This window comes from Eubalaena glacialis, chromosome 19, assembly GCF_028564815.1.
Source record: "Eubalaena glacialis isolate mEubGla1 chromosome 19, mEubGla1.1.hap2.+ XY, whole genome shotgun sequence".
NCBI classification, from domain to species: domain Eukaryota; kingdom Metazoa; phylum Chordata; class Mammalia; order Artiodactyla; family Balaenidae; genus Eubalaena; species Eubalaena glacialis.
In genome coordinates this window covers 43,070,551-43,097,497 of record NC_083734.1, presented here as the reverse complement: position 1 = coordinate 43,097,497, position 26,947 = coordinate 43,070,551, and the positions used below count along the sequence as shown (strand labels likewise).

The 26,947-nt window shown below is 52.9% G+C and overlaps 3 protein-coding genes across 6 annotated transcripts; 1 reads left to right on the top strand and 2 right to left on the bottom strand.

Moving 5' to 3' along the window:
• Positions 1-1,616: 1,616 nt before the first annotated feature.
• DHX58 (DExH-box helicase 58) lies at positions 1,617-15,917 on the bottom strand. 3 transcript variants are annotated; one of them, XM_061175672.1, is made up of 13 exons: positions 15,884-15,917; positions 15,441-15,609; positions 15,028-15,229; positions 14,451-14,641; positions 7,824-7,940; positions 7,109-7,235; positions 6,753-6,944; positions 5,798-6,060; positions 5,103-5,252; positions 4,849-5,010; positions 3,940-4,130; positions 2,517-2,613; positions 1,617-2,214 (listed from the first exon to the last, which is right to left on the bottom strand). In XM_061175672.1, the coding sequence occupies exons 2-13, from the start codon at positions 15,606-15,608 to the stop codon at positions 2,029-2,031; spliced, it is 2,046 nt and encodes a 681-aa protein (XP_061031655.1). In that variant the 5' UTR covers position 15,609; positions 15,884-15,917; the 3' UTR covers positions 1,617-2,028. The 3 variants fall into 3 exon arrangements, with proteins under 3 accessions (XP_061031655.1, XP_061031656.1, XP_061031657.1); XM_061175673.1 differs by lacking the exon at positions 15,884-15,917 and adding an exon at positions 15,809-15,876; XM_061175674.1 differs by lacking the exons at positions 7,824-7,940; positions 15,884-15,917 and having other exon boundaries at positions 15,441-15,737.
• A 468-nt stretch (positions 15,918-16,385) lies between these two features.
• On the bottom strand, positions 16,386-24,893 carry KAT2A (lysine acetyltransferase 2A). 2 transcript variants are annotated; one of them, XM_061174765.1, is made up of 18 exons: positions 24,486-24,893; positions 24,223-24,346; positions 23,738-23,883; positions 23,550-23,639; positions 23,070-23,251; positions 22,788-22,979; positions 21,845-21,951; positions 21,535-21,645; positions 21,306-21,445; positions 21,003-21,211; positions 20,660-20,786; positions 18,622-18,732; positions 18,157-18,300; positions 17,797-17,911; positions 17,669-17,705; positions 17,523-17,586; positions 17,305-17,389; positions 16,386-17,206 (listed from the first exon to the last, which is right to left on the bottom strand). In XM_061174765.1, exons 1-18 carry the CDS (start codon positions 24,822-24,824, stop codon positions 17,013-17,015), a joined length of 2,517 nt encoding a protein of 838 aa, XP_061030748.1. In that variant the 5' UTR covers positions 24,825-24,893; the 3' UTR covers positions 16,386-17,012. The 2 variants fall into 2 exon arrangements, with proteins under 2 accessions (XP_061030748.1, XP_061030749.1); XM_061174766.1 differs by having other exon boundaries at positions 21,306-21,442.
• Positions 24,894-26,182: 1,289 nt separating this feature from the next.
• On the top strand, positions 26,183-26,665 carry HSPB9 (heat shock protein family B (small) member 9). The gene has a single exon (XM_061176922.1). It carries the CDS (start codon positions 26,183-26,185, stop codon positions 26,663-26,665), a length of 483 nt encoding a protein of 160 aa, XP_061032905.1.
• Positions 26,666-26,947: the final 282 nt, after the last annotated feature.

Here is a 26,947-nt window from a genome sequence, read left to right as displayed (position 1 = left end):
CCAGTCGCTAATTTTATTGACCTGTAAAAGGCACGTTGCTGGCAGGAGATATTACAAGTGAAGGTGAAGTGGAGAGCAGAGGGGCAGAAGAAGGGGCCCCGGGAGGCAGAGATGGGACAGGAGGGAGGAGAAGGGTGACTCCTGGAGCCATGGCCAAGGAACACTGGAGAATAGCAGGAAGAGAGGCCCTAGGAAAGAGGGGTACACTCTCTGGGGGAGTGGAGGCCAAAAAGACTGGTACTGAAATGTCACCCTTCAGTCAGACAAGAGGCAGACTGAAGAAAGATGCTGGGAGAAGGGAGTGCGCATTATTTCCCATCTACCCTTAGGCAGGACCAGGGATGTAGCCAGAGGGAAGGAGGTTAGATGGCAGGAAGGACTGCCATCCTGCTCTCAAATCTCTGCCCTAGCCCCCTCCCTTCCTCTTGAAGGTGACTCTTGCCTGCTGGGCTGCTTACTACAGAAATAGCCCTTTCCCTGAAGAATCAACCTAGATCTTGCCTTTCTTTTTCTTTCTTTCTTGTTAAAACGAGAACAGAAAATTTAGGCCTTTACAACTTCTCCCACCCCCCATGCCTACCTGAGCCCTACCCCTCAAATCCTGGATCTCAGCCTCTCCTCAGCCCAGGGGAGATGACCTGGGGGTTAGGAGAGGATGGAGAGGGGGGCACTGGGGTTTGAGCCTATTATGGGGTGGAGGAGGCAGAAAGGCCTCACATTCTCAGTGGCTCTCAAATTTAGACTTTTGATGCTCTCTCCAAATCAAGGTTACATGATAACCATGAAGAGGGGTGTTAAAAAAAATTTTTTTAAAAAAGCTTTGAACATTAGCAATACAGCACAGGGACTTCCCTGGTGGTCCAGTGGTTAAGAATCCGCCTTCCAATGCAAGGGACGCAGGTTTGATCTCTGGTTGGGGAACTAAGATCCCATGCGTCACGGGCAGTTAAGCCACAACTAGAGAGAAGCCCACGTGCCACAACTAGAAAGAAACCCGCATGCTGTAACCAAGACCTGACACAGCCAAAAAATAAATAAATAAAATAAAATAAATTAATTAAAACAAAACTAACTAAAAAAAAAGAGAGAAATACAGCACAAAGCAGATTGGTGGATGGGGAAGGGGAAGAGGATTACATTGGGAACAAGGAAGTTTTGAGGGTGATGGTGATGTTCATTATCTTGATTGTGGAAGAGCATACATACGTTAAACTTATCAAACTGCACACTATAAATATGTACAGTTATGTCAATTATACCTCAACACATCTGTTTTAAAAATACCACCCATTGGGGCTTCCCTGGTGGCACAGTGGTTGAGAATCTGCCTGCTAATGCAGGGGACACGGGTTCGAGCCCTGGTCTGGGAAGATCCCACATGCCGCGGAGCAACTGGGCCCGTGAGCCACAACTACTGAGCCTGCGCGTCTGGAGCCTGTGCTCTGCAACAAGAGAGGCCACGATAGTGGATAGTGAGAGGCCCGCGCACCGCGATGAAGAGTGGCCCCCGCTTGCCACTAGAGAAAGCCCTCGCACAGAAACAAAGACCCAACCCAACACAGCCAAAAATAAATAAATAAATAAGTAAATTAATTAAAAAAAAAAAATACCACCCATTTTCTACATGAGTTCTACTTCTTTATTTTTTAATTTACGGAGAATCTCAAAGAATACAAGTGGCCTTGGCAGGGAAGGAATGTTGAAGCCAAGGGAAACTGGCGATGCCTAGTACAGTGGGGCCATTTTCTGCCTCAGTTTCCCCCCACCAGCTCCATCCATTGCACACGAAGGTGTCTGTGTACATGTAAGGGGGGTTTGGGATGAGCTGCGGCTCTCCAGCTGCTTCCTCAGTGTGGGAGTCCAAGCCAGCCTGGGTGCCCAGGGTTCCTCTGTGGCTGGTCAGCCGGGAGCCTGAAGCTGGTGACTCTGGAGGGAGGGGCTGGACCCAGGCTTTGCCCAGGAGATGGTGGCTGCTGTGGATTCTCCCGCCCCCTGCAGGCTACAGCAGGCACTGCAGGGACAAGATGGTCAGTCCAGGGAGAAGTGTGCCAGGCTCTGGGCACAGTGCTGCACATAGTCAAAGTCAGGCACGGTGAAGGGCACGCGGGACCACTTCTTGGACTGGATCCGCCCTTGCGGTGTCTCCAGCAGCAAGCTGCGGACTTTGAGTACTGGCAGCTTCACTGACTTGTAGATCATCTGCAGACCCCAGCCCTGTGGGTGGGACAGAGATGGCCAGGTCTGCATCTCTGTCCTCAGACTGGGCTTCTCTCCTCAGGTTGGAGTTCATGAATGCTGGGCCTATGTCTCCCACCTCAGCCTGAGAGCTATCTCCCCCATCACACTGTGGGCTCCCTAAGACAGGGGTGGAACTCCTCTCCTCAGATTGGGAGCTCCTGGGGCAGGGCTGCCTCCCCCATCCCAGTGAGGGCACCCTGATGGCAGAGGCCGGGCTTCCTCCCTCAGACTGAGGACTTCTCAAGACTAGTGCTAAGGGCCACGGCCCCAGCACTTACCTCCCCACAGTTCCTGCAGCTAATGACGCCCCCAGGCCTCCAGTCCTTGAAGACTCTGTTGATGACCACAGGCTCATGGGAGATGTTGTAGTAGATCCTGGAGAAGAATGGGAGTGGCCATAGCCCTCATGGACCCCACCCCCCAACCCCAGCCCCAGATCTCATGCCCTCCTGCCTGCTGAGCCTGCGCCTGGGCCTTGGGCCTTCCTGCCTGTCGAGAGGTTACACGCTGCCTATGCTGCCTCCACGGCACCCTCTTCTGCCCAAGCTCAGGCCTCAGCACTACCCACCCGGATGATTTCAACAGCCCCCCAACAGCTCTCCCTGCCCCATCCTTCCATCCCATTCCATCCTCACTCTCAACCCCACGTCATCCTTCCACCAACTGCCAGAGTGACCCTCTACAAATGTACATCTGACCCTGACATTCCCTTGCTCAAAATCCCTCCAAGACTCCTCATCGCCTACAGGACAAAGGCTAAACTTTCAGGCCCAACCTTCAAGGTCCTCCACAGGCCAGTCTGTGTTCCTTCAGAATCTCATCTTTCACCATCTCTTCCACTCAGGTCAACCAGAATTACTCCCGTTGCATCATCCCTGCCTCTCCTCATCTCACTTTCCAACCCAGTGCATCCTTCAAGACAAGTCCTAGTTGAAATGCTACCTCCTCAAATGAGAGAACCTGTGTGAAGATCCTTGGCATAACAGGTGCCTAATAAATAATGAATGGATGGAGGATGGGGAAAGGTTACCCTCTAGAGGGTGGGAGATGAGGGGATGGCTCAGGGACAACTAGCCCCTCTTGATGTCTTCAAAGTAGGTAGGACCACCTGGTTGGGGAACCAAGATCCCACATGCTGCGGGGCAATTTGGCCCAGGCGCCGTAACTACTGAGCCCGTGCGCCTCAACTACAGAGCCCATGTGCCTCGACTACAGAGCCCATGTGCTGCAGCTAACGAGCCTGCGTGCCACAACTAGAGAGAAGCCCGCGCGCCACAACGAATAGCCCACACGCTGCAACGAAAGATCCCGGGTGCCGCAACTAAGACCCAATGCAGCCAAAAATAAATAAATAAATATTTTAAAACAAAAACAAAGTAGGTGGGGCCAGGGGGCCAGTCTGTGGCCCCTCAGCATTTGGCATCCTGAATGCCAGCTCTTGCTCAACCACGTAGTGGCTGTAGGGGCTTGCGCAAGTCATTTAGCCTCTCTGAGCCTCTGTTTCCTCACCTGTAAAGTGGGGTGATGATAAGCCCTGTCTACTCAGACTACTGTGAAAATGCATACTTGGTAGTTGTTAAAATGCTCTTTAACCTTCCAAACCCTCAAAGTACTGGCTGGATGGGAGGGATTCTCCATCTCCCATCATACCCTTCTTCTCTCCCCGCTTCCCATCCCGACAGCCCCTTGTACAGTTCTCACGAGAAGTTGGGGTTCACGTTGACGTGGTGGGTACCCTCCACCCTCCGTAGGTCACTCCCATAGCCCACAGGCACCATGCAGTTGACACAGAGGAGCCGCACGTGCTCTGCCAGGAACTTGTGCTGGTGACTCTCCCGCTGGGCTGCCTGGGCTGCCCGCTTGACCAAGGCTGCCCGCTGCAGATCCTGGATCTGGGGTGGGAGGGGACACGGGGCATGGCTGGGGCCTGAGAGACCTGACCCCAGGAATGCTCCCAGGGGGACAAAGGGCTCCCAAAGACCTCAGATTATTAGCACCCAGAAGGGACTTCCTCAACCATCCCTGGAGTTTTTAGCAAGCAGCTCTGTGGAAAAAAATATGGGGGTGGAAAAAAATATGAGAGGAAGGCAAGTCTTTTTGCTGAATCTCTACTCCCTCTTTGGAGGATTTCGTGCAAAGTGGCTTCTTTTAATCTAACATGGGGCACCATTAATAATTATGCTGGGACAACAGGAGTAAATAGGGACCATCCTGAACAAGGCTGGACGATGGTGACCCTGCCTCAGGGGAACTGATTTAAGCCCTGGTTCTGGGCTTATTTTGTGGATGTGTCTGTTTGTTTCCCTGCTGCCTGGTTCCAGAAGGGCTGTAAGGCAGCTCTCACAGATACACAAAATATTTGGTGATGAGGATAAATTCAAAGCCCTGGATAAGGCCTGTTTCCAAGGCATTTTGGAGAACAGTCATTGCTTTCCCTGGAAGCCCCACCCCAGCCTCTACCTTTCCCTTCATTCAAATCTTCCCCAGGTGGGCCAGGCTAGCCCCCAGAGGAAGGGGGACCAGGGGAGTGTATGTGTGTGCAGTCAGAGACCTTCCAGGCAGAGCGTCCTCAGTCCCCTTCCCCGCAGGGTACTCAGGCTGCCCACAAACCTTGTCCTGGTACTTGGCCTGGTCCATCTCCTGCACAGCAGCCACTGCCCGTTCCATCAGAGCCTCCAGCGCCTCATTGGTCAGCTCCCGCTTCAGCTCTCGACTACCTTGGGCCGCCACAAATGAGTATACACTTTGGCTGGCCCGGGCACGGCCCCTTGCCTGGGGAAAGAGAAAACAGAGGGGCCTGAGTGGGGCTGGGGTCCCACACAGCATCCTTTGAGGGCTGTTTTGGGGAGGGATGCTTTGGGCACCTGGACCATGGAGATCTCATTGGTCAGGAGCCCATAGCGCACCACCACATTGCACTGGGGGATGTCCAGCCCCTCCTCTGCCACACTCGTAGCCACCAGGAGGTTCAGGGTACCAGTCCGGAACTTCCGGATCACTTCTTGCTGGTCCCTCTGGGGGGAAGTGGGGGAGGAGAAAGAGGATGGTAAATGAGGTGGGTTCAGGCCTATCTTCCTGCCAGCCCAGCCTCTCCTGGTTTAGCCCTTTTACTCACAATCTTGTCCCCTTTCCCTAGGAACCCTGTGTCCCCACCTCTATCTTCAAGTAGCCCCAGGACCTTGCTCATCTTCCCAGGTACCCATCTAACCCCTGTCTCCCTTAGGAGTCCCTAAAGGTCCCTGCCCCTCTACTCTAGGAGCTCTCAGGACCTATTCTTCTCATGCAAGGGACCCCAGACCCCTGATTCCCTGTCCTGAGGACATCACTCGCCTCTCCCTGCAGATCCCCAAGCCTCTGCCTTTCTTCCCCCAGAGATCTCCAGATTGGGGGAACCTTCAACACTGGGGATCTCAGTGTCTACCTCTCCACCCCACCCCTCAGCTCTCTGCCCTCTGCCTGGAGCTAATCAGTCCCCCATTGCTCTGTGCTGAAGATTCCGTCCCCTCCCTTTCTCCACTAGGGAAGCCCCACCCTCAGCTCCTTTCCCCAGAACCCACACCTGAGTCATCTGGATCATCTGAGTGCTCTGGCTGCTGTTCCCAGCCCCAATCAACAGCTGGGGCCTGATGTCCACTGTCTGCAGGCCTGGCTGCTGCTGGACCCAGAGCAGGAGGGAGTGAGCACTCTGGCGGGTCCGGGTGAAGATGATGCCCCGGGGGCTGGCAGGGCCCCTGAACTGCTTCTGCAGGATCTCTTCCAGCACCGCCAGTTTCGGGTTCTCTGGGCCATGAGTTGCCAGGTGGGCCAGCTCATTCTTGTGGTCTGCCAGAAAAGCCCAAAACAGAGGCGCAGGACTCAGGTCTGGAGGTGGGCAAGGCATGGGTTGGGCGTGGGGGACTCATGGGGATAAGATTACAGGAGTTGGGGGTCAGGGGGTGCCTGACGACACCTGCTCCTGCCTAATTCCCCTGAACAGCACCAAAAGCACATTTAAGGATACCCTCTGCCTGCCCAGCCTTAAGGCCGGCCAGCCTTAGGTCGGGGGCCTACAGTGTAGAATCCTTTGCTCACATACCTCATCCAGTACCCCTCTTCAACCCAGCTACCAGGATGACCCTGGACATTTTCATGCTAATCTTTGCTCCCCAGGTCTGACTCAACTCAGGTCTCTTCAGAAAGATCCTTGCCCTCCAGCCTGTGCTGAGGCCTCCTCTAGCCTTACATTTCATCCTCTGACCACCTCACTTTCCCAGTTTAAAGGTACCACACATCCCAAACCTTCAAGGACCGTCCCAATTAAATGGTTTTTTAAAAATCTCTGTCAAAAACATGAATTAGTTTTTATATCTATGCAAACCTTCACAAATGAGGGCATATTATCTTTTGTCATATCCACGGTCTTGACTTTTGGTTAGAAAATTAGGGCCCCAGTACCCTCGTTGGCACCTTCCCCACCCACGTTGGCACCTGCGTCCTGGCTGGCCTCTGACCTTTAGTTCAGTTGCGAGCCTCACCATCAAACAGCGCCAGCAGCCAGCGCTCGGCACGCAGGATCTGGGTCTTAGTGGTGCGCTCCCTGTCGTAGAAATCCTGCAGAGTGGCCAGGGCATCCACCGCACGGACCGTGTCGTGGATGAGCAGTGCGTCGTTGTAGCGACGCAGGTGAAGCGCGTACACCCGCCGCTCCTGAAGCCCCGCCTCAGCCGCTGAGGGAGGGCAGGGTTCGCAGGGCCTGAGTGGCCACGCCCCTCCAGGGCCCACTTCCGCCTAGACTACGGGCCCCCGAAAGGCTCCGCCCAGGATGGCCCCGCCCCGGACCGCCCCGGACCGCCCCGGCCGCCTAGCCCTTCCCTAGAACGGCCCCTCTCACCATCCCGGCTCAGCTCCACCACTCGTAGCTCGTAGGCCTGCGTCCCGAAGTCCCGTCCCAACTCGGGCATCTCCAGATGGTCGTGGATTTGGTCCATGAGCTCCTTCAGCATGTCGCCAAACGGCTCCTGGACGAGAAGAGTGAGGGTGTGAGGGGTTTCCCACACACATCGGGGGAATGGGCACCCAGTGGGGACGCTGATCTCCGGGTGAAGCTGCGCCGCTACTGCCGGCACATCGGAGCTGGACAGGAGGGAGCCCCAGAGGGAGGCCGGCTGGGGTGTGAAAGGAGTCCTGGCTGGAGGCAGAGGTCGGGGTCCTGCACCCCGCTCCTGCTACGTCGGAATCCTTGACTTCTGGCCCGAGCACAGTGATGTCTAGTCCTTGTCCAGCCCTGTCATAGCAAACACCAGACAGTGTCTGCACCACAGGAGAGAGCTTGGAACAGCCTCAGCACAAAGTGCCCCAGCTTTACTGTTTGCAAAGCGTGCCCAGGGTTTTGAGAGATGCCCACGGTGGCATCTGAGTCAAACAAAACAGCAGGCTGAGGGCATGGGCTGTATCTGCCCCATTTCACAAAAAGGGGAGATGGAGGCTGAGACAAAAGCAAATAACCTGAAACCACAGAGCTAGTGAGGGTGGAGTCAGAGCTCAACCCCAGGTGCCCTAACTTCACACCAGACCCCACCCCCTGCCACGGCCCTCCCCCCATGCACCTGGGTGCGTCTGTGGCAGAGGTCATACTGTTTGCAGGGCTGGCGGCTGTGCTCCTGCAGCTGGGAGCGGTAGTCCTGGGGTGACATGATGCGCCACGTGTCCAGGTTGGCACAGAGCTGGGGCAACAGAGAGGAGTTCACTGGAATGGGGGGTTCTGTGGGGACAATGGGCAGAGCTTGGGGCAGGATGGGCTAAGGCAGGGCCACTGGGAGTGGGGACTCATGTATTCAAGAAATAGCTATTGCCTTCCTTCTCTATGCCCAGTGCTGTTCTAGTTACCAGGGATACAGAGCATCTTACATTGGAGTTGGGGAGACAGATGATAAACAAGTAAAGAGTAACAGAATGAGGGACTTCCCTGGTGGTCCAGTGGTTAAGAATCCACCTTCCAATGCAGGGGACACGGGTTCGATCCCTGGCCCGGGAACTAAGATCCCACATGCTGCGGGGCAGTTAAGCCTGCACGCCACAACTACTGAGCCCGCGCACTCTGGAGCCCGTGCCCCGTAACTACAGAGAAGCCTGCCCACGGCAATGAAAGATCCCGTGTGCCACAGCTAAGACCCGACTCAGCCAAATAAATAAATTTAAATTTAAATTTAAAAAAAAGAGTAACAGAGGCCACAGCAACAGTCAGCTCTACCCACCACCAGAGCCTCCCATCAAGCCTCTTAGATAGCCTCAACCACCAGAGGGCAGACAGCAGAAGCAAGAAAAACTACAATCCTGCAGCCTGTGGAACAAAAACCACATTCACAGAAAGATAGACAAGATGAAAAGGCAGAGGGCTATATACCAGATGAAGGAACAAGAAAAAACCCCAGAAAAACAACTAAATGAAGTGGAGATAGACAACCTTCCAGAAAAAGAATTCAGAATAATGATAGTGAAAATGATCCAGGACCTCAGAAAAAGGATGGAGGCAAAGATCGAGAAGATGCAAGAAATGATTAACAAAGATCTAGAAGAATTAAAGAACAAACAAACAGAGATGACCAATACAATAACTGAAGTGAAAACTACACTAGAAGGAATCAATAGCAGAATAACTGAGGCAGAAGAACGGACAAGTGACCTGGAAGACAGAATGGTGGAATTCACTGCTACGGAACAGACTAAAGAAAAAAGAATGAAAAGAAATGAAGACAGCCTAAGAGACCTCTGGGACAACATTAAACGCAACAACATTCGCATTATAGGGGCCCCAGAAGGAGAAGAGAGAGAGAAAGGACCAGAGAAAATATTTGAAGAGATTATAGTTGAAAACTTCCCTAACATGGGAAGGGAAATAGCCACCCAAGTCCAGGAAGCGCAGAGAGTCCCATACAGGATAAACCCAAGGAGAAACACGCCGAGACACATAGTAATCAAATTGGCAAAAATTAAAGACAAAGAAAAATTATTGAAAGCAGCAAGGGAAAAATGACAAATAACATACAAGGGAATTCCCATAAGGTTAACAGCTGATTTCTCAGCAGAAACTCTACAAACCAGAAGGGAGTGGCATGATATACTTAAAGTGATGAAAGGGAAGAACCTACAACCAAGATTACTCTACCCAGCAAGGATCTCATTTAGATTTGATGGAGAAATCAAAAGCTTTACAGACAAGCAAAAGCTAAGAGAATTCAGCACCACCGAACCAGCTCTACAACAAATGCTAAAGGAACTTCTCTAAGTGGGAAACACAAGAGAAGAAAAGGACCTACAAAAACAAACCCAAAACAATTAAGAAAATGGTCATAGGAACATACATATCGATAATTACCTTAAACGTGAATGGATTCAATGCTCCAACCAAAAGACACAGGCTTGCTGAATGGATACAAAGACAAGACCCATATATATGCTGTCTACAAGAGACCCACTTCAGACCTAGGGACACATACAGACTGAAAGTGAGGGGATGGAAAAAGATATTCCATGCAAATGGAAATCAAAAGAAAGCTGGAGTAGCTATACTCATATCAGATAAAATAGACTTTAAAATAAAGAATGTGACAAGAGACAAGGAAGGACAATACATAATGATCAAGGGATCAATCCAAGAAGATATAACAATTATAAATATATATGCACCCAACATAGGAGCACCTCGATACATAAGGCAACTGCTAACAGCTATAAAAGAGAAAATCGACAGTAACAAAATAATAGTGGGGAACTTTAACACCTCACTTACACCAGTGGACAGATCATCCAAAATGAAAATAAATAAGGAAACAGAAGCTTTAAATGACACAATAGACCAGATAGATTTAATTGATATTTATAGGACATGCCATCCAAAAACAGCAGATTACACTTCCTTCTCAAGTGCGCACGGAACATTCTCCAGAATAGATCACATCTTGGGTCACAAATCAAGCCTCAGTAAATTTAAGAAAATCGAAATCATATCAAACATCTTTTCTGACCACAACGCTATGAGATTAGAAATCAATTACAGGGAAAAAAACGTAAAAAACACAAACACATGGAGGCTAAACAATACGTTACTAAATAATCAAGAGATCACTGAAGAAATCAAAGAGGAAATCAAAAAATACCTAGAGACAAATGACAATGAAAACATGACGATCCAAAACCTATGGGATGCAGCAAAAGCAGTTCTAAGAGGGAAGTTTATAGCTATACAAGCCTACCTAAAGAAACAAGAAAAATCTCAAGTAAACAATCTAAACTTACACCTAAAGCAACTAGAGAAAGAACAAACAAAACCCAAAGTTAGCAGAAGGAAAGAAATAAAGATCAGAGCGGAAATAAATGAAATAGAAACAAAGAAAACAGTAGCAAAGATCAATAAACTAAAAGCTGGTTCTCTGAGAAGATAAACAAAATTGATAAGCCATTAGCCAGACTCATCAAGAAAAATAGGGAGAGGACTCAAATCAATAAAATCAGAAATGAAAAAGGAGAAGTTACAACAGACACTGCAGAAATACAAAGCATCCTAAGAGACTACTACAAGCAACTCTAGGCCAATAAAATGGACAACCTGGAAGAAATGGACAAATTCTTAGAAAGGTATAACCTTCCAAGACTGAACCAGGAAGAAATAGAAAATATGAACAGACCAATCACAAGTAATGAAATTGAAACTGTGATTAAAAATCTTCCAACAAACAAAAGTCCAGGACCAGATGGCTTCACAGGTGAATTCTATCAAACATTTAGAGAAGAGCTAACACCCATTCTTCTCAAACTCTTCCAAAAAATTGCAGAGGAAGGAACACTCCCAATCTCATTCTATGAGGCCACCATCACCCTGATACCAAAACCAGACAAAGATACTACAAAAAAAGAAAATTACAGACCAATATCACTGATGAATATAGATGCAAAAATCCTCAACAAAATACTAGCAAACAGAATCCAAAAACACATTAAAAGGATCATACACCACGATCAAGTGGGATTTATCCCAGGGACGCAAGGATTCTTCAATATACGCAAATCAATCAATGTGATACACCATATTAACAAATTGAAGAATAAAAACCATATGATCATCTCCATAGATGCAGAAAAAGCTTTTGACAAAATTCATCACCAATTTATGATAAAAATTCTCCAGAAAGTGGGCATAGAGGGAACCTACCTCAACATAATAAAGGCCATATACGACAAACCCACAGCAAACATCATTCTCAATGGTGAAAAACTGAAAGCATTTCCTCTAAGATCAGGAACGAGACAAGGATGTCCACTCTCACCGCTATTATTCAACATAGTTTTGGAAGTCCTAGCCACGGCAATCAGAGAAGAAAAAGAAATAAAAGGAATACAAATTGGAAAAGAAGAAGTAAAACTGTCACTGTTTGTGGATGACATGATACTATATATAGAGAATCCTAAAACTGCCACCAGAAAACTACTAGAGCTAATTAATGAATTTGGTAAAGTTGCAGGATACAAAATTAATGCACAGAAATCTCTTGCATTCCTACACACTAATGATGAAAAATCTGAAAGAGAAATTATGGAAACACTCCCATTTACCATTGCAACAAAAAGAATAAAATACCTAGGAATAAACCTACCTAGGGAGACAAAAGACCTGTATGCAGAAAACTATAAGACACTGATGAAAGAAATTAAAGATGATACCAACAGATGGAGAGATATACCATGTTCTTGGATTGGAAGAATCAATATTGTGAAAATGACTATACTACCCAAAGCAATCTACAGATTCAATGCAATCCCTATCAAATTACCAAAGGCATTTTTTACGGAACTAGAACAAATCATCTTCAAATTTGTATGGAGACACAAAAGACCCCGAATAGCCAAAGCAGTCTTGAGGGAAAAAAACAGAGCTGGAGGAATCAGACTCCCTGACTTCAGACTATACTACAAAGCTACAGTAATCAAGCCAATATGGTACTGGCACAAAAACAGAAACATAGATCAATGGAACAAGATAGAAAGCCCAGAGATAAACCCACGCACCTATGGTCAACTAATCTATGACAAAGGAGGCAAAGATATACAATGGAGAAAAGACAGTCTCTTCAATAAGTGGTGCTGGGAAAACTGGACAGCTACATGTAAAAGAATGAAAATAGAATACTCCCTAACACCATACACAAAAATAAACTCAAAATGGATTAGAGACCTAAATGTAAGACTGGACACTATAAAACTCTTAGAGGAAAACATAGGAAGAACACTCTTTGACATAAATCACAGCAAGATGTTTTTTGATCCACCTCCTAGAGTAATGGAAATAAAAACAAAAATAAACAAATGGGACCTAATGAAACTTCAAAGCTTTTGCACAGCAAAGGAAACCATAAACAAGATGAAAAGACAACCCTCAGAATGGGAGAAAATATTTGCAAACGAATCAACGGACAAAGGATTAATCTCCAAAATATATAAACAGCTCATTCAACTCAATATTAAAGAAACAAACACCCCAATCCAAAAATGGGCAGAAGACCTAAATAGACATTTCTCCAAAGAAGACATACAGACGGCCACGAAGCACATGAAAAATGCTCAACATCACTAATTATTAGAGAAATGCAAACCAAAACTACAATGAGGTATCACCTCACACCAGTTAGAATGGGCATCATCGGAAAATCTACAAACAACAAATGCTGGAGAGGGTGTGGAGAAATTTACAGCTGGAGGCTGTAAATTGATACAGCCACTATGAAGAACAATATGGAGGTTCCTTAAAAAACTAAAAATAGAATTACCATATGACCCAGCAATCCCACTACTGGGCATATACCCAGAGAAAACCGTAATTCAAAAAGACACATGTACCCGAATGTTCATTGCAGCACTATTTACAATAGCCAGGTCATGGAAGCAACCTAAATGCCCATCGACAGATGAATGGATAAAGAAGTTGTGGTACATATATACAATGGAATATTACTCAGCCATAAAAAGGAACGAAATTGAGTCATTTGTTGAGACGTGGATGGATCTAGAGACTGTCATACAAAGTGAAGTAAGTCAGAAAGAGAAAAACAAATATCGTATATTAACACATGTATGTGGAACCTAGAAAAATGGTACAGATGAACTGGGTTGCAGGGCAGAAGTTGAGACACAGATGTAGAGAACAAACGTATGGACACCAAGGGGGGAAAACTGCGGTGGGGTGGGGATGGTGGTGTGCTGAATTGGGCGATTGGGATTGACATGTATACTGTGATTTGTATAAAATTGATGACTGATTAAAAAAAAAATAGTAATGGTAAAAAAAAAAAGAAAAAAAGAGTAACAGAATGAGAGAATTTCACATAGTGTTAACTAGCTCTGAAAAAATAAAACTGGATGGTATGAAAGAGCGCAGCAGGACTTCCCTGGTGGCGCTGTGGTTAAGAATCCGCCTGCCAATGCAGGGGACACAGGATCGATCCCTGGTCCAGGAAGATCCCACATGCCATGGAGCAACTAAGCCCATACGCCACAACTACTGAGCCTGTGCTCTAGAGCCCACGAGCCACAACTACTGAGCCTGCGTGCCACAACTACTGAAGCCCGCGCGCCTAGAGCCCATGCTCCGCAACAAGAGGAGCCACTGCAAAGAGAAGCCCGCGCACCGCAACGAAGAGTAGCCCTTGCTCACAGCAACTAGAGAAAGCCCATGTGCAGCAATGAAGACCCAACGCAGCCAAAAATAAATGATTAAATAAATAAATTTATTAAAAAGAAAAAAAGAGTGCAGTGATGATCAGGGAAAACTCTGAAGCCGTGACATTTAAGCTGCTCCCTGAATGACAAGAAAGAGCCTGACAAGTAAAGTGCAGGGTAAAGGCACTCAGGGCAGAAGAAATGGCAAGTGCAAAGGTCCTGAGACAGGACAAGCCTGACATGCTCAAGATACAGAGAGAAGGCCAGAATAGTGGGAGTGAGGGGAAGGGTGCAGGAAATGAGGGTGGGAGGTAGGCAAGGCCTAGATCACATGGGACTTTGTAAGCCAGAGTGGACTTGGGAGATTATTCTAAGTGCGACAAGAAGTCATTCGAGGCTGGAGCTTAGGTGGCGAAGGGGCTTGAACCCTGCCTGGGGGAGTCTGGAGAGGGCTGATGGGCATGGGGTAAGGCAGGACAGGTTAGGGAGGTTTCTGGTAGGAGGGTCACAGGGGCCAAGCTGACCTGCAGGACGTGGTCAATGGCCCCATCGAGCGTGGAGGCCCCGCCAGTGCCTGGCGAGGCTGTGAGACCCAGCACCTGCGGCAGCGGCTGGGTCCTCTGGAGTTTAAGCTCCAGGTACCGGCTCAGGATGACGTTGTAGACGGTGTCTTTGTGTGTGTGGTGACACTCATCCACCACCAGCAGGGAGAAGGCTGGAGGCACACAAGAGAAGGTTATTACCTAAGTTTGCAAAGCCCTTCCTCCCATAAGCTGTTTCACGTAGTCCCCACAACTCATCTGAGAATTCCTTCCTCCCTTCACAGCTTGCAGCTGGGCCGCAGACAATGGGCCAGGCAGGGACGATTTACCTCCATTTTACAGATTAGTAAACTAAGGCTCAGCTGGGGAAAGGTACTTGCCCAAGATCCTGCACTCTAGCCAGGTCTACTGTTTCTACTGGGGTGTATGCTGGGGTTTGGTGAATGGGGAACCCCTCATCCCATGAAACGTCCCAACACCTTTACTAGAACAGGAGCCCTGGGGTTGGCAGGCAGGGGGCCTCAGGGGTGCGCCCTTTCCCCCTGCCCCCAGCCCTCACCGTTGAGCTCCACATGCTCCTCCTCCTCCAGACTGGTCAGTGCCTTCTGAAGCAGCTCAGCCGTGCAGATGAGCAGGTCATGCCTCCGGGCCACGTGGCCAAAGCCAGCTCGTGGCCCCATGCCCCCACTCAGGGTTGTAATGGTCCAGCGTCTGCCCAGCATGCTGCTGAACTCCTCACAATGCTGGGTCACCAGGTGCACCTGGGGGTGGAGAATGAGATGGGGAGAGGAAGCTAGATCAGGGCCTGGGGAATGGGGGGGAGCAAGGTGACCCCCAGGACATGGCTGAGTTCTGAAATGGGTAAAAAGACAGGTGAGCTTAGAGATGGTCACAGCCGCTTTGGAGTTCTGGAGGGTCCTGAGAGGCACCCGAGGAGTTGAGACGCCGCTGGGGGGAGGGCAGGACACTCACCCTGTTGACCAATACAACCACCTTGGCTCCGTCTACAGTCTCTAGATGCCTCTTGGCCAAATAAGCAGCTGCCCTGGTCTTCCCGGAGCCCGTGGGCAGCCAAATGATGATATTCTTGCCCTCCAGGGCAGGCATGATCACCTCCCACTGGTAGGGTCGCAGCTCCATTCTGGAAATGGCAGGGAGCTCAGACCACTGGCCCTCCTGGCCCCCTCCCAGGCGCGGCACCCCTCAGAGCCACTCTCCACTCCTGACCAGCTCAGTCTTGCCTAGGGAACTCCCTGTGCCCCGGACTCTATCCAGCTTGAGGGAGAAGGGGGCAGGGCAACGGTGGTTGGAGAAGGGGGCAGGGCAACGGTGGAACCTACCAGAAACCTGATCTGGGCAGGGGGAAAGGCTGAGTACCGCAGACCACACTTGCCCCGTGCCAGCCCGGGTCTCACCTGCAGCCCTGCCGGGTTAGCCCAGATGCTGCTGCGCTCCGCTGAGAAGGAAATGGAAACTGAAACTGAGGGGAGGAGCCAGCCCTGCAGAAATCAACCTGGGAATCTCCCTTCGCTGCCCCACAGAAAAAACTTTGTTTGCTTCAGGGGGCCAGTGGGGGTGGGGGGATACGGTGGGTGAGGGGGGAGTGAGAGGGTGAGGAGAGGGGGGAGTGAGAGGGTGAGGAGTGGGGGGAGGGGGAGAGAAGTGCCGCTGACAGCAAGGCACCCTCTCTTTCCTCCTGGGTCCTGCTAGCCCCTCCCCCAGGAGTGGAGTCTTCACGTGGACCAGGAGCAGCCAGCAGGGAGAAGTGGGGGGCTGCAGCCCAGCAGGTCCCATCGCCCCAGGGGCGCGGGACAGGCATGAGGCTTGCTGAGAAGGGCGGCCCCAGCCTGCAGGCGGTATTGGCGGAACAGGGTCAGCCTGCTAAGGCCAGGGATTCTACTGAAGAAACAATCACACTGAGAAAAAAACCCCAAAACTTTATTATTCCCTCCAAGGGATTAATGCCAGGAAATGAATGGTCCCCATGCCCCCCACCCCTGGGGGACAAACAGAACAGTGCAGGGTGAGGCATGGCCCCTCCAGTCCAGGCTGAACTTCCAACCCCTGAAGCCCCCTCACTCAAGCTAAAGTTGGCGATCCTGGCTCCAAAACTCCATAGCTTGAGGGAGTGTGTGTGTGTGTGTGTGTGTGTGTGTGTGTGTGTGTGTGTGTGTGTGAGTGTGTGTGTGTGTGTGTGTGTGTGTGTGTGTGTGTGTTTTGGGGGGGTGGGGAGAAGGGGGATCAGGACTGGGGGCCACCAGGGCTGGACAGGGCTGTTCATCCTCTGGCCACCAGCCACTCTTACAGGGGCTGAACCCCAGACCTGAGAGACCCCTTCCCAAGGTCACACACAATGAAGGGTGGGACAGAGCTGCAGGCTTGGGGGTGCCCCAAGGCCCTGAAAGGGCTGCAGGATCAGGGGCTGGAGGGCCCCTGGCTGGAGTGTCTCAAACTGAGGCGGACCTGGGCACAAGGGCACCCCAGAGATTAGATCAGAACCCGAGGTGGAGACATTCCAGGTTGAGGCCGAGGTCCAAAGCCAGACTACTTGTCAATGAGCCCGCCCTCCTTGAGCTTGAAGTAGAAGAACTTCTCCAGGGCACTGGCGCAGCGGCAGTACTCGCTGTCCGGGGGGTTGTACTCGCGGCAGTTGGCGATGACCCGCTGCAGGTCAGCTACAAAGAGCTTCCGGGTCACATAGTAGCGGCTGCGCAGCCTCTCTGTCATGGTCTTCAGGTCTGGGCAGCAGGAGAGAAGGGCACGGTTTTCAGAGGCTGCACGGCCCAGGGAGCCTGAGCAGGTGTGGGAGGAAGGAGTTGGAACGGAGGGTCCTCACCGATGGGGAAGCGGATGACCTCGTAGTAGTCTGGGGCCTCCGACTTCTTCACGGGCTCCATGAAGGGCCAGGCACTGGGGTGGGACTGCAGAGGAGAGCCGGGCTGAGGCCAGGCCCACTGTGCCCCCGCCCAGCTCGAGACAGCTACCCCCCACCCTGGGTCAGAAAGCCACAGCTATTGGCACAGGGACCCCCAGAAGGGAGCCTGGTCTCCCCACCTTGATCTGGGCCAGCAGGTTTTTGAGGGTCGTGTAGAGCTGGTCTGGGTCCTTCAGCTCCTTCCTGGGGCAAGAGAGGCCGAGTCTGAGGCTCCTGGGCCCTCTGCCTCCCCCTCCTCCCTCCCCTCCCTCCACACAACACTCACCCCTTCTCCTTCCCCAGCGGCTTCCAGCCCGTCTCTCCTGCAAAGTGGGGAGTCGGGAGAACACCCCTAAGAATGCCTGTCCACACCCCAAGCAGTACACCCCCTCCCCAGCCAAGACCCCTGCTCACGAATGCCGGGGACGCTCTCCACAGGGATCTGCCTCACACCCTCCTTGAAGCAACTGAGCCCGGGGTAGACCTTTCGGATCTGCGCCTGTTTGCGCTCAATCAGCTTCTTGATGATCTGAGGGAAGGAAGGGTCTGAGGGGCCAACCCAGCTCCAGGAACCACCCTCCCAGGCCACAGTCAGGCCCCCCTAATTTCCCCTAAGAGGCAGAGCAAGAACCAAGACCCTGGCCCATCCCACTTCACATGCACCCATGCATGTACACGTGGTACACATCCACACGTGTTCACCCTCAAGTGCACGTTCAAGAAAAGCCCCACGGAGACGTGCATGTGAGTGCACGCATGCACACGCGCACACACCTCCTTCTGCTTCTTGATGATGTGGGACAGCTCCGTGTAGGGAATTCGAGGGTTCAGCTCACACTCCATCAGTGTCGCCCCCTCATAGTCCTTAATGTAGCCCAAGTAGCGGCTCTTGGGCACCTTGATGTCCTTGGAGAAGCCCTAGGGCGTGGAGAGTTACGACCAATCCATCGGCAAGCCTTTTCCAACCTGAATCTGTCCCTGGAATGTTTCCAGGCTGGCTAACCCCCCACCCCGACTCACCCCCAGAACCTCCCAGCTCTCCCAGCCTGCCCAGCTGCCCTAGAGAACCCTATCCTTCCCTGGGGCAGCAGGAGGGAGGCATGCAGGCGTTAAGGACTTCCCCGCAGGTGTGGGATGGGACAGGGGAGACGAAGGGACTCCCACTCCATCCACACTGGGGATGAAACAGAATGACCCCTGTCCCCAGGCAGTGGGCAAACGGGGTGAGGTGAGGGTCACCTGCTTCTTGAAGTAGCCAATGGCGTACTCGTCGGCGTAGGTGAGGAAGTAGAGAATGTTGTGTTTGATGTGATACTCCTTCAGGTGGTTCATCAGGTGAGTCCCATAGCCCTGCAGGGGAAGGGGGCAGGGCTTTTCAGCGGGGAGGGGGCAGGACTGTGGCTAGAGAGGTCTCAGGAGGGCAGGGAGGGGAGGGAGCTGACTGGAAAGGAGGTGGGAATAGCCAGGGGATCCAAGTCAGGTAGGAGGAAAGGCGGCTGGCAGAGGAAGGGGAGTTTATGGGGAGAAAAGTGAAGGATGCTGGATTTCTAAGCGCTTACTCTGGAACAGGTGTGGTGCTTGGTTCTTTACAGAGCAATCCTCAAGTTAACCCATGAAACAGCTATCGTTACCTCCATTTTACAGAAAAAAAACTGAAACTCAGCTATTTTAGGAAATGTGTCCAAGTCAGGCGGCCAGCTATGGCAGGGAGGGCCTGCATCTAAACCCAACCAGGAAGCTGTGGTCCTCAGGTGGCTAGTTCCCAGTCCCTGGGCCTCAGAATTGGAGGAAAGGGGAGGGGGAATCACAAGGGCCCCACTCATCACAATATCTGAACCCCAAAGAGACTGTCTTCCACACACGTCAGGACCAAAGAGGCACCATGCAGATCTGGGTTATGTAAAACAGGACAACCATGGAATTCTCTGGTAGTCCAGTGATTAGAACTCCAAACTTTCACCGCAGAGGGCGCGGGTTTGATCCTGGTGGGGGAACTAAAATCCTGCAAGCTGCACAGCGTGGCCAAAAATAAATAAATAAAATAAAATAAAGTGGCTGCACCATTTTAAAAAGTAAATAAATAAAAACAAAACAGGACACGGGACTTGCCCAGTGGTCCAGTGGCTAAGACTCCACGCTTCCAATGCAGTGGGCCCGGGTTTGATCCCTGGTCAGCGAACTAGATCCCACATGCCGCAACTAAGAGTTCGCATGCCACAATGAAGATCCCGCATGCTTCAACTAAGACCCAACACAGCCAAATAAACAATAAATAAATATTTTTTAAAAAGAGTATTAAAAAAATAAATAAAAAATAAAAAAATAGGGCTTCCCTGATGGTGCACTGGTTAAGAATCCACCTGCCAATGCAGGGGACACGGGTTCGAGCCCTGGTCCAGGAAGATCCCACATGCCGCGGAGCAACTAAGCCTGTGCGCCACAACTACTGAGCTTGCGCTCTAGAGCCCGTGAGCCACAACTACTGAGCCTGCGCACCACAACTACTGAAGCCCGCGCGCCTAGAGCCCGTGCTCCGCGATAAGGGAAGCCACCGCAATGAGAACCCCGCGCACCACAATGCAGAGTAGCCGCCGCTCGCCGCAACTAGAGAAAGCCCACGCGCAGCAACTAAGACCCAACACAGCCAAATATAAAATAAATAAATTTATAAAAAATAAATAATTAAAAAAATAAAACAGGACAACCAAGGACCCTACTAGTGGGTCTACTGTGACAATTAAAGGACAGAAACCAGGACTATCACCCAGCACAGGGTGCTGTTATAAAAGTTAACTCCCCAATGTATGTGAACATTCTTGTGATGAAAGAAATACAGGTCCATTTAAAAGTGTTACTGTAAATCTGGAGAGTTCTCATCACAATGAAAAAGCATTTTTTTCCCTACTCCTTTAATTTTGTAACTATATGAGATAACGGATGTTCACTAAACTTACTGTGGTCATCATTTCACGACGTATGTAAGTCAAATCATCAGGTTGTACACCTTAACCTTACACAGTCCTACATGTCAGTTACATCTCAATAAAACTAGAAAAAAACAAAATAAAAGTGTTACTGATTCTGGGGTGCCATATGTCAACAGGTGTTTCCTTAATCCAGTTATCAAAGTACAACTGCCACCTTGTGGGGGTGTGAAGAACTGTCTGGCCACTAAAAGAAGGGTTGGGGGCAGCTGTGTCACTATTGTGCTGCTCCGACCTCGTCCAGAGCAGAAGCAGGGGGTGGGATGCAGCTGGGACCAGGGGCATGGACTCACCTTGACCTGCTCGTTTGAGGTGACAGCGCAGAAAACAATCTCCGTGAAGCCCTGGGTGGGAAACATGCGGAAGCAGATCCCACCAATGACCCGCCCGTCCTTGATCAAGGCCAGAGTCTTGTGCTTCCTGAGGGGAGAAGGGTCAGGTCACAGGCCCTACCTGTCCCCCAAATGCTCCCCAGGAGCCCAAAACAACCCCAGAGGCCTGAGCTGTACACAGTGCTGGGAACTAAGGAGCAAGAATCACCCAGGGTTGGAGAAAGAGGCCTGGGGAGCAGTGGGGAGGCCAAGGAGGAGGTGCCTGGGTGTGGTGGCCTCGGGTTGGGCTCTCCTGGGGACGTACGGGTCAAAGACGAGGCGGGCGATGTACTCCTTGGGCATGCGTGGCAGCTGGTGGGAGAAGACGTTCTGCAGCCCTACGAGCCACAGCAACACCCGCCGGTTGGCCTTGGGTGTGAGTGAGTTGCCGATGACGTGGAACTCGATGATGCCGCGGCGCTCCTCCAGGCGGGCAGTCTCATCCCGAGCGGCGTTGGCCGACAGCAAGCTCGTCTGGGCACCAGAGGAGGGGTGTTGAGCTGGGGTCTCAGGTGGTGAGCCACCACCCCACCCCCAGCACAACTGGTCCATAAGCTGGGCTGCCCACCTCAGGCCCGAGCATGGCCGCGGGATCCGTGATGGTGAGCATGACCTCATTGACGAGCTCCATGGGGATGTCGCCCATCACACGGAGCCGTTTGGCATCCTCCAGGGTCAGGTTCTCTGGGAGCTTCCTCTTCTCGCCTGCTGAGGAAGCTGGCAAAGTCTCCCAGGGACAGCAAGAGAGGCTGGGGGAGGGGTGAATGAGGGGCAGAGGTCAGGGGTCAAGCACCCACCTGGCATGGGCTCAGCCCCTCCGGAATCCAGGCTCAAGGAGCTGTTGCTGCCCCCAGCCATGGTGGGACTGAAGATGGGGGCGCTGGGAACAACCGCAGCGCTGACTGTAGCTGACATAGAGAGAGACGAAAAAATCGGGGGATGGAGGTCGAAGGTGCTGGTGTGTCCCTCTAAGGGACCCGGGCTTTCCCACCCCCAGCTGAGCCCTCCTGTACTTGCCCACTGCTGCCAATTGCAGCCCCTCCTCCACTGCGGGGCTGAGCTCAGCCAGGAGGACCAAGCAGAAAGCCTACTGTGTGTGGCACATACCCGGCCGGGGCACCAGCTGGGTTCCCTCTGAGGGCGGCATGGTGAAGCCCGACTCCCAGATTGGAGAGTTTGCCCCGTAGATCTCCTCCTCCAGCATAGACAGGAATCTGGGGGGAGGGTAGAGTCTGTCCCACAGCTCTGTCCTCCAACCGAGGGAGCAGCCTGCGCCAGACACGGGAAGGCCTGGAGGCTGCCCTCAGGGAACTGGGAGACAGAGACAGCTTCTGCCTTCAGACAAGGAAGAGGCACAGCTCCCTGTCTTCTGGGAGCCCCTCGCTGAAGGTAGGAGGACAGGATGATCCAGAACGGAGACTAGAAGCCCAGCATGCCACGGTGAACAGCACAGGGAGACAGGGTCTGAACCGAAGCCATCCTGTGCTGTGTGCCAGGCAGGGCACCCAGTCACCCTGGGCCTCAGTATCAAAATGTGATTGCACCCTCTCCTGCCACCTCTTACTGCCACCTGGTGGCAAGAGGAGCACATGAGGGCCTGCATTAGTTGGGAAAGGCTTGAACTGGGTGGCTGTAAGCCAGGTTTAAAATGAAAAGATGGTGTGGCAGAACAGAGAAAAATCTTACAGAAAGGACTAGGACAGGGGTGGAAAACGGTTTCACCTCAAGCGTAAGCTCCTGGAGTGCTGTGGTGAGAAGGATTCTGAGCTGCGTCCACACCCCATGGGAAACAGTTAGTCATGTCTACCAGGGGCGTGGGCAGTGTTAGCACTCGGGCCATGTACCTGTCATCCCCAGACTTAGTACGTGAAAAGGCAAAGAGCTAGCAAATTATATCTGGGCCTTGGGCAAGTCTCCCAGGTAGAGGCCCACATCCCAGAAGGTTCATGGAGTGAGAAGGACCAATCCAGGAAGCCCTCCTGGAAAAAAGGGCACCACAGGGAGGATGTGAACGTGGTGCAAGATCCTGACGGGCCAGAATAAGCCTTACTTGGGGAAGTGGGTGAGGATGAGGGTCCTCTTCTCGGGCACCAGCTTGTCCTTCTCCACCCGGAACTTCTCCAGCAGCTGTCGCCGGGTAACGGTGAAGATGGAGCGGAGAAGGCTCCGCCCAAAGACGTGAGTGGTCTCGTACCGGGGAAGGCTATCGCAGCTCTGGGGCACGTGGCAGTAACAGAGCCATCTGCAGAGCGGATGAGGAGCAGGGAGGTGGTAAATGAAAGCCCAGGCTGGGCTTACAAGCCTCCCCCATGCTGTCCCTGGCTGGACCTACCTGGTATAATTGACCTTGTAGGTAGCCACGTCCTCGGCCTGAGACCTCTGCCGAAATTGGGCAGGCGTCTCAAGCTTCCAGTAGTTAAGGCAGAGCAGGAACATCTTCGAGAGCTCGAACATTGTCTGCCGCTCCCGGGGAGCCAGATGACTAAACTTGTACTGCACAAAGTTCAGCACACCCTGAGAAGGGGAGGTAGGTACGGGACAAAACGGGAGGAGGTGTGAGCAGCCAGCAGGGCCTTCTTATCCAAAAGTAGGTGCTTCCTGAGGGCAGGGGGCTCTCTGGGGCTTTTGCTCTGGAGCTGTCTGTGAGGAGAAATTATACCCCCTCCCACCTCCATGCCCACCCTGAGGTTAGCCCAAAGCATCCTCCTTTCTCTGAACCTCTCCCCTGTCCTCAGCTTGGAGGGGATGGATAACACAGCCTCCCCACTCCTCCAAGATGCCCCCAATCCTCTTACCACCTGCCTCATCCCACCTGCTCAATATTAGGCTTCTCAAATGGGGGGCTGCCCAGGGACCCCTCCACCACGGGCCGAGTCATCTGCAGGATGCATTTCCGCAGGAGCTGGAAGAAGAGGGAGGAGTAGAGCTCAACGAATACAGAGCTGCAGACCCCCCGGCCTCCCTCCTTCACCCACGCACACTCACTTGGAAGAAGCTCACCTTGAAGAGGTAGAAATAGACCTGCTTGGTGTCCGTATCCTCCTCCTTGTGAACAGACATGAACAGATTCTCCACGTCCACCACCATCCCCAAGAGCCGGTTAATCTCATCCTCTGACACATTCTCCAGGTGGGACACGTGGTCGGCTGTAAGGATAAATGGCAGTTGGGAAAAAAGAACAGAAAAAATCAAGAGGGCTTCCTGCTCCTTTTCATCGCCAGCCAAGACACACCCTCAGTCCCTCCAAGCAGCGTGACCGGCAACGAGACTGACTGCTCCTATCTGGGTGGCCTCTTGTCTCTTCTGGCTGGCAGATTTCCTTTCTCCTCCCTTGGGGCATACACATTCCCAGACCAATTCCTCCTTAGGAGGCATCTTCGGTCTTTCAGAGATGAAACTATGTGGCACTTAAGTCATCCTGTCCAAGTAGGACCCACCACCTCCACCCCCCTCACCCCCAGCTCCAAGGGCACTACCTGCCTTACCCAAGGGGTGCTCACAGCTGCGGCACAGCTCGCTCAGGTTGGCAGCTGGCTGCTGCAGGTCCATGCGGGGTGCAGTGGGGGGCTTGGGGTTTTTCCAGCCATTACACTTGCAGGTTTCATTGGCCTGGAGGCAGAAAAATCAGTCAATAACCCTGTAACCCGGGGTGAGAAGCCGTTCCCCAGCCAGACCTTTGCCCCCATTCCCACCCAAGCCCTAGGATGCCCCAAGCCCCGCCCCCTCTCACCCCAGGCCCCGCCCCCACCTTGCAAGCCGAGAAGACCCCTAGCTTCTCAAGCTTCTTGGCGCGCGGCAGCCCCCGGACTTGCGCCTTCCTCTGGCTGGCGCGCTGCTGCTGGCTCAGGCCAGGTCGAGCCGGATCACCCCCGCTCCCGGTACCCCCACTTCCTCCCCCGGGCCCCCCAGTCCCTGTGCTCCCGGCTGGGGCTGTAGCTGGGGCTGGGGCTGATGCCGGAGTGGGAGCCGGAGTCGGGGCCGAAGCCGGGCTGAGGGTAGGAGTCGGAGTTGGGGCGGGGGCTGGGGACTGAAGGGGACGGGGCTGCGCGGCCGGGGCCGGGGTCGAGGCCTGGGAAGGTTCCGTCATGGCCTCCCCGCAGCGGAGCGCGGCGCAGCGCGGCGCGGCGCTTCCAGCCCTAGGGCCGCATGGGCAACCGGCGTTCAGTGCGCAGGCGTCCCTGCCCCGGAGCATGATGGGAATTGTAGTCTTTCACGGTCGCTCCCTTTGCCTCCAGCTTCTAGGCTTTTCTGTCCTGTTTCTTGATGTCGGACAGACAAGTGAGGCCCGTGCGAGCACCCCAGATTGACTCCTCCTCACTTGTAATCTCTGTCGAAGGCTTCCAAGATAGTAAAGATTGCTGCCCTCTTGGGACAAGGAGAAGTACCCCAGAACACAGGCTTCTGTTTGGGGAATCACCTCCCAAGCCCAAGGGTGAAAATGCAGGCCTGGGGCCTGGAGTCGAGTTGGCTTCTTGCTCATCTCCCTCCTGCCCCCACCCTGGCCCTATCCCACACGTCTCGGGACACAGAGTTGCACCTAGTGTGGCGGTTAAACAGCAACAGTTCTATTTCTTGACCTGTTAAGTGGTTACACGGGTGTGTTCTCTTTGCGCACTTTTCTCTGCGTACGTTATACTTCAACAAAAAGGGTTTATTTTCTAAGCACTGAGCGCCAGAGTAATGGCCATGGTCAGGTAAAAGGCTACCAAGGTGGAGATGGGGTAGAGGCAGAGGAGGGCGGAACGGCTCTCCCGCCCACACGGTGGGCACCTCCCACGTAGCGCAGGGCCCAAGTCTTCGTCTTTGTGGTCCCAGAGCCCAGCTCTGAGCCTGCCACAGTAGGCCCAGGGTGGAATGACGGAAACCAGGAAGGCGCATCCACCTCCCAATCCCCATGTGTCGCAGGATTGTGCGTGGTCAGAGAACTGCAGGACGTTCCAAGAATGGATGACCCCGCGGTCACACTGATGGCTCTGTTCAGGGGACAGTCCTCCTTCCCCCCAGGCCTGATTCTCAGAAGGGCAAGAGCCCGGCGGCTCAATCTCATCTCCGCTCCGTGCTGGTGACAGCTCCAGGGTTGGGCTCGAGCGCCACCAGCCTCTTTTGGCCTATCCGGTTGTGTCTCAGCCCCGGCGGCCGGGCCCTCTCTAAGGTGGGGAAGGGCCCGAGAAAGCGGCCGTATCCGAGATAAAAGCAGCAGCAGGGGGCGCCAGGGCGGCTGCCAACCTGACCCCTGGAGGTAGGACGTGCACAGCTGACCCCATACTCTGTGGAAGCCAACCTCGCCGGAAGCCAAGGGAGCCCCCTGAGCGGGGCGGCGTCGCGCGGGCAGGAGCGGAGCCACGCGGGGCCACGAGGGCCCCCGCTCCCGGCGTCCGCCGCCCGGCCCAGCGCCAAGCGCTGCATTCGGAGCCTCGCGCCCTTCCACAGCAGTTGCTCACTCGGATGCAGCGGGTCGGTAGCAGTCTCCCCAACGGGAGCCAGTCGGCGTCCCGATGTCCCAGCGTGGCCTTTACTGAACAGAACCAGGTGACCACCCTGCCGGTGCAGCAGCTCACGGCAGATGCGGCAGCTGTACGGGGCAACGTCCATGCGGAGGATGGCTTCCAGATGAAGATGTATGCCCACGGCTTCACCCCTGAGGAGCTGGTGGTTCAAGTGGACGGCGGATGCCTGATGGTGACTGGCCAGCGGCAACTGGAGGGCTGTGACCCGGATGGGAGCGGCTTCCGCGTGGCGCAGAAGGTGCACCAGCAAATGTCATTACCACCGGACCTGGATCCCGCCGCCATGACTTGCTGCCTGACCCCCTCTGGCCAGCTGTGCGTCCGTGGCCAGTGCCGGGTGCTGCCTTCCCCTGAAGCCCAAACAGGACCCGCCTCGAGACTCAGGAGCCGTGGCTCTAAGAAGGGTTCCAAACTAGCCTGACCCAGTAAACCACCACTGTAGTGAGCAACACCGCTTCAGAGTCTGTGGTCATTTCTTGGGGCTGGAGTCAGAGGGGGAGGTAGAACAAAGGTAGAGGGAGGCCAGGTGGAGGGCCAAGAGGGGCAGGAAAGGCACCTCAAGGTGGTGGTCCACGATAAATCTGGCCCCCGGGAAGCTGGGGGGAGAGTGGGCAGTGTTGTTTCACTCAGCTCAGCTCACTGCTTGGACCAGCAGCCCCAGCAGGGAGCAGCAGAGGGCCAAAAGGGCCCCAGCATCACTTGA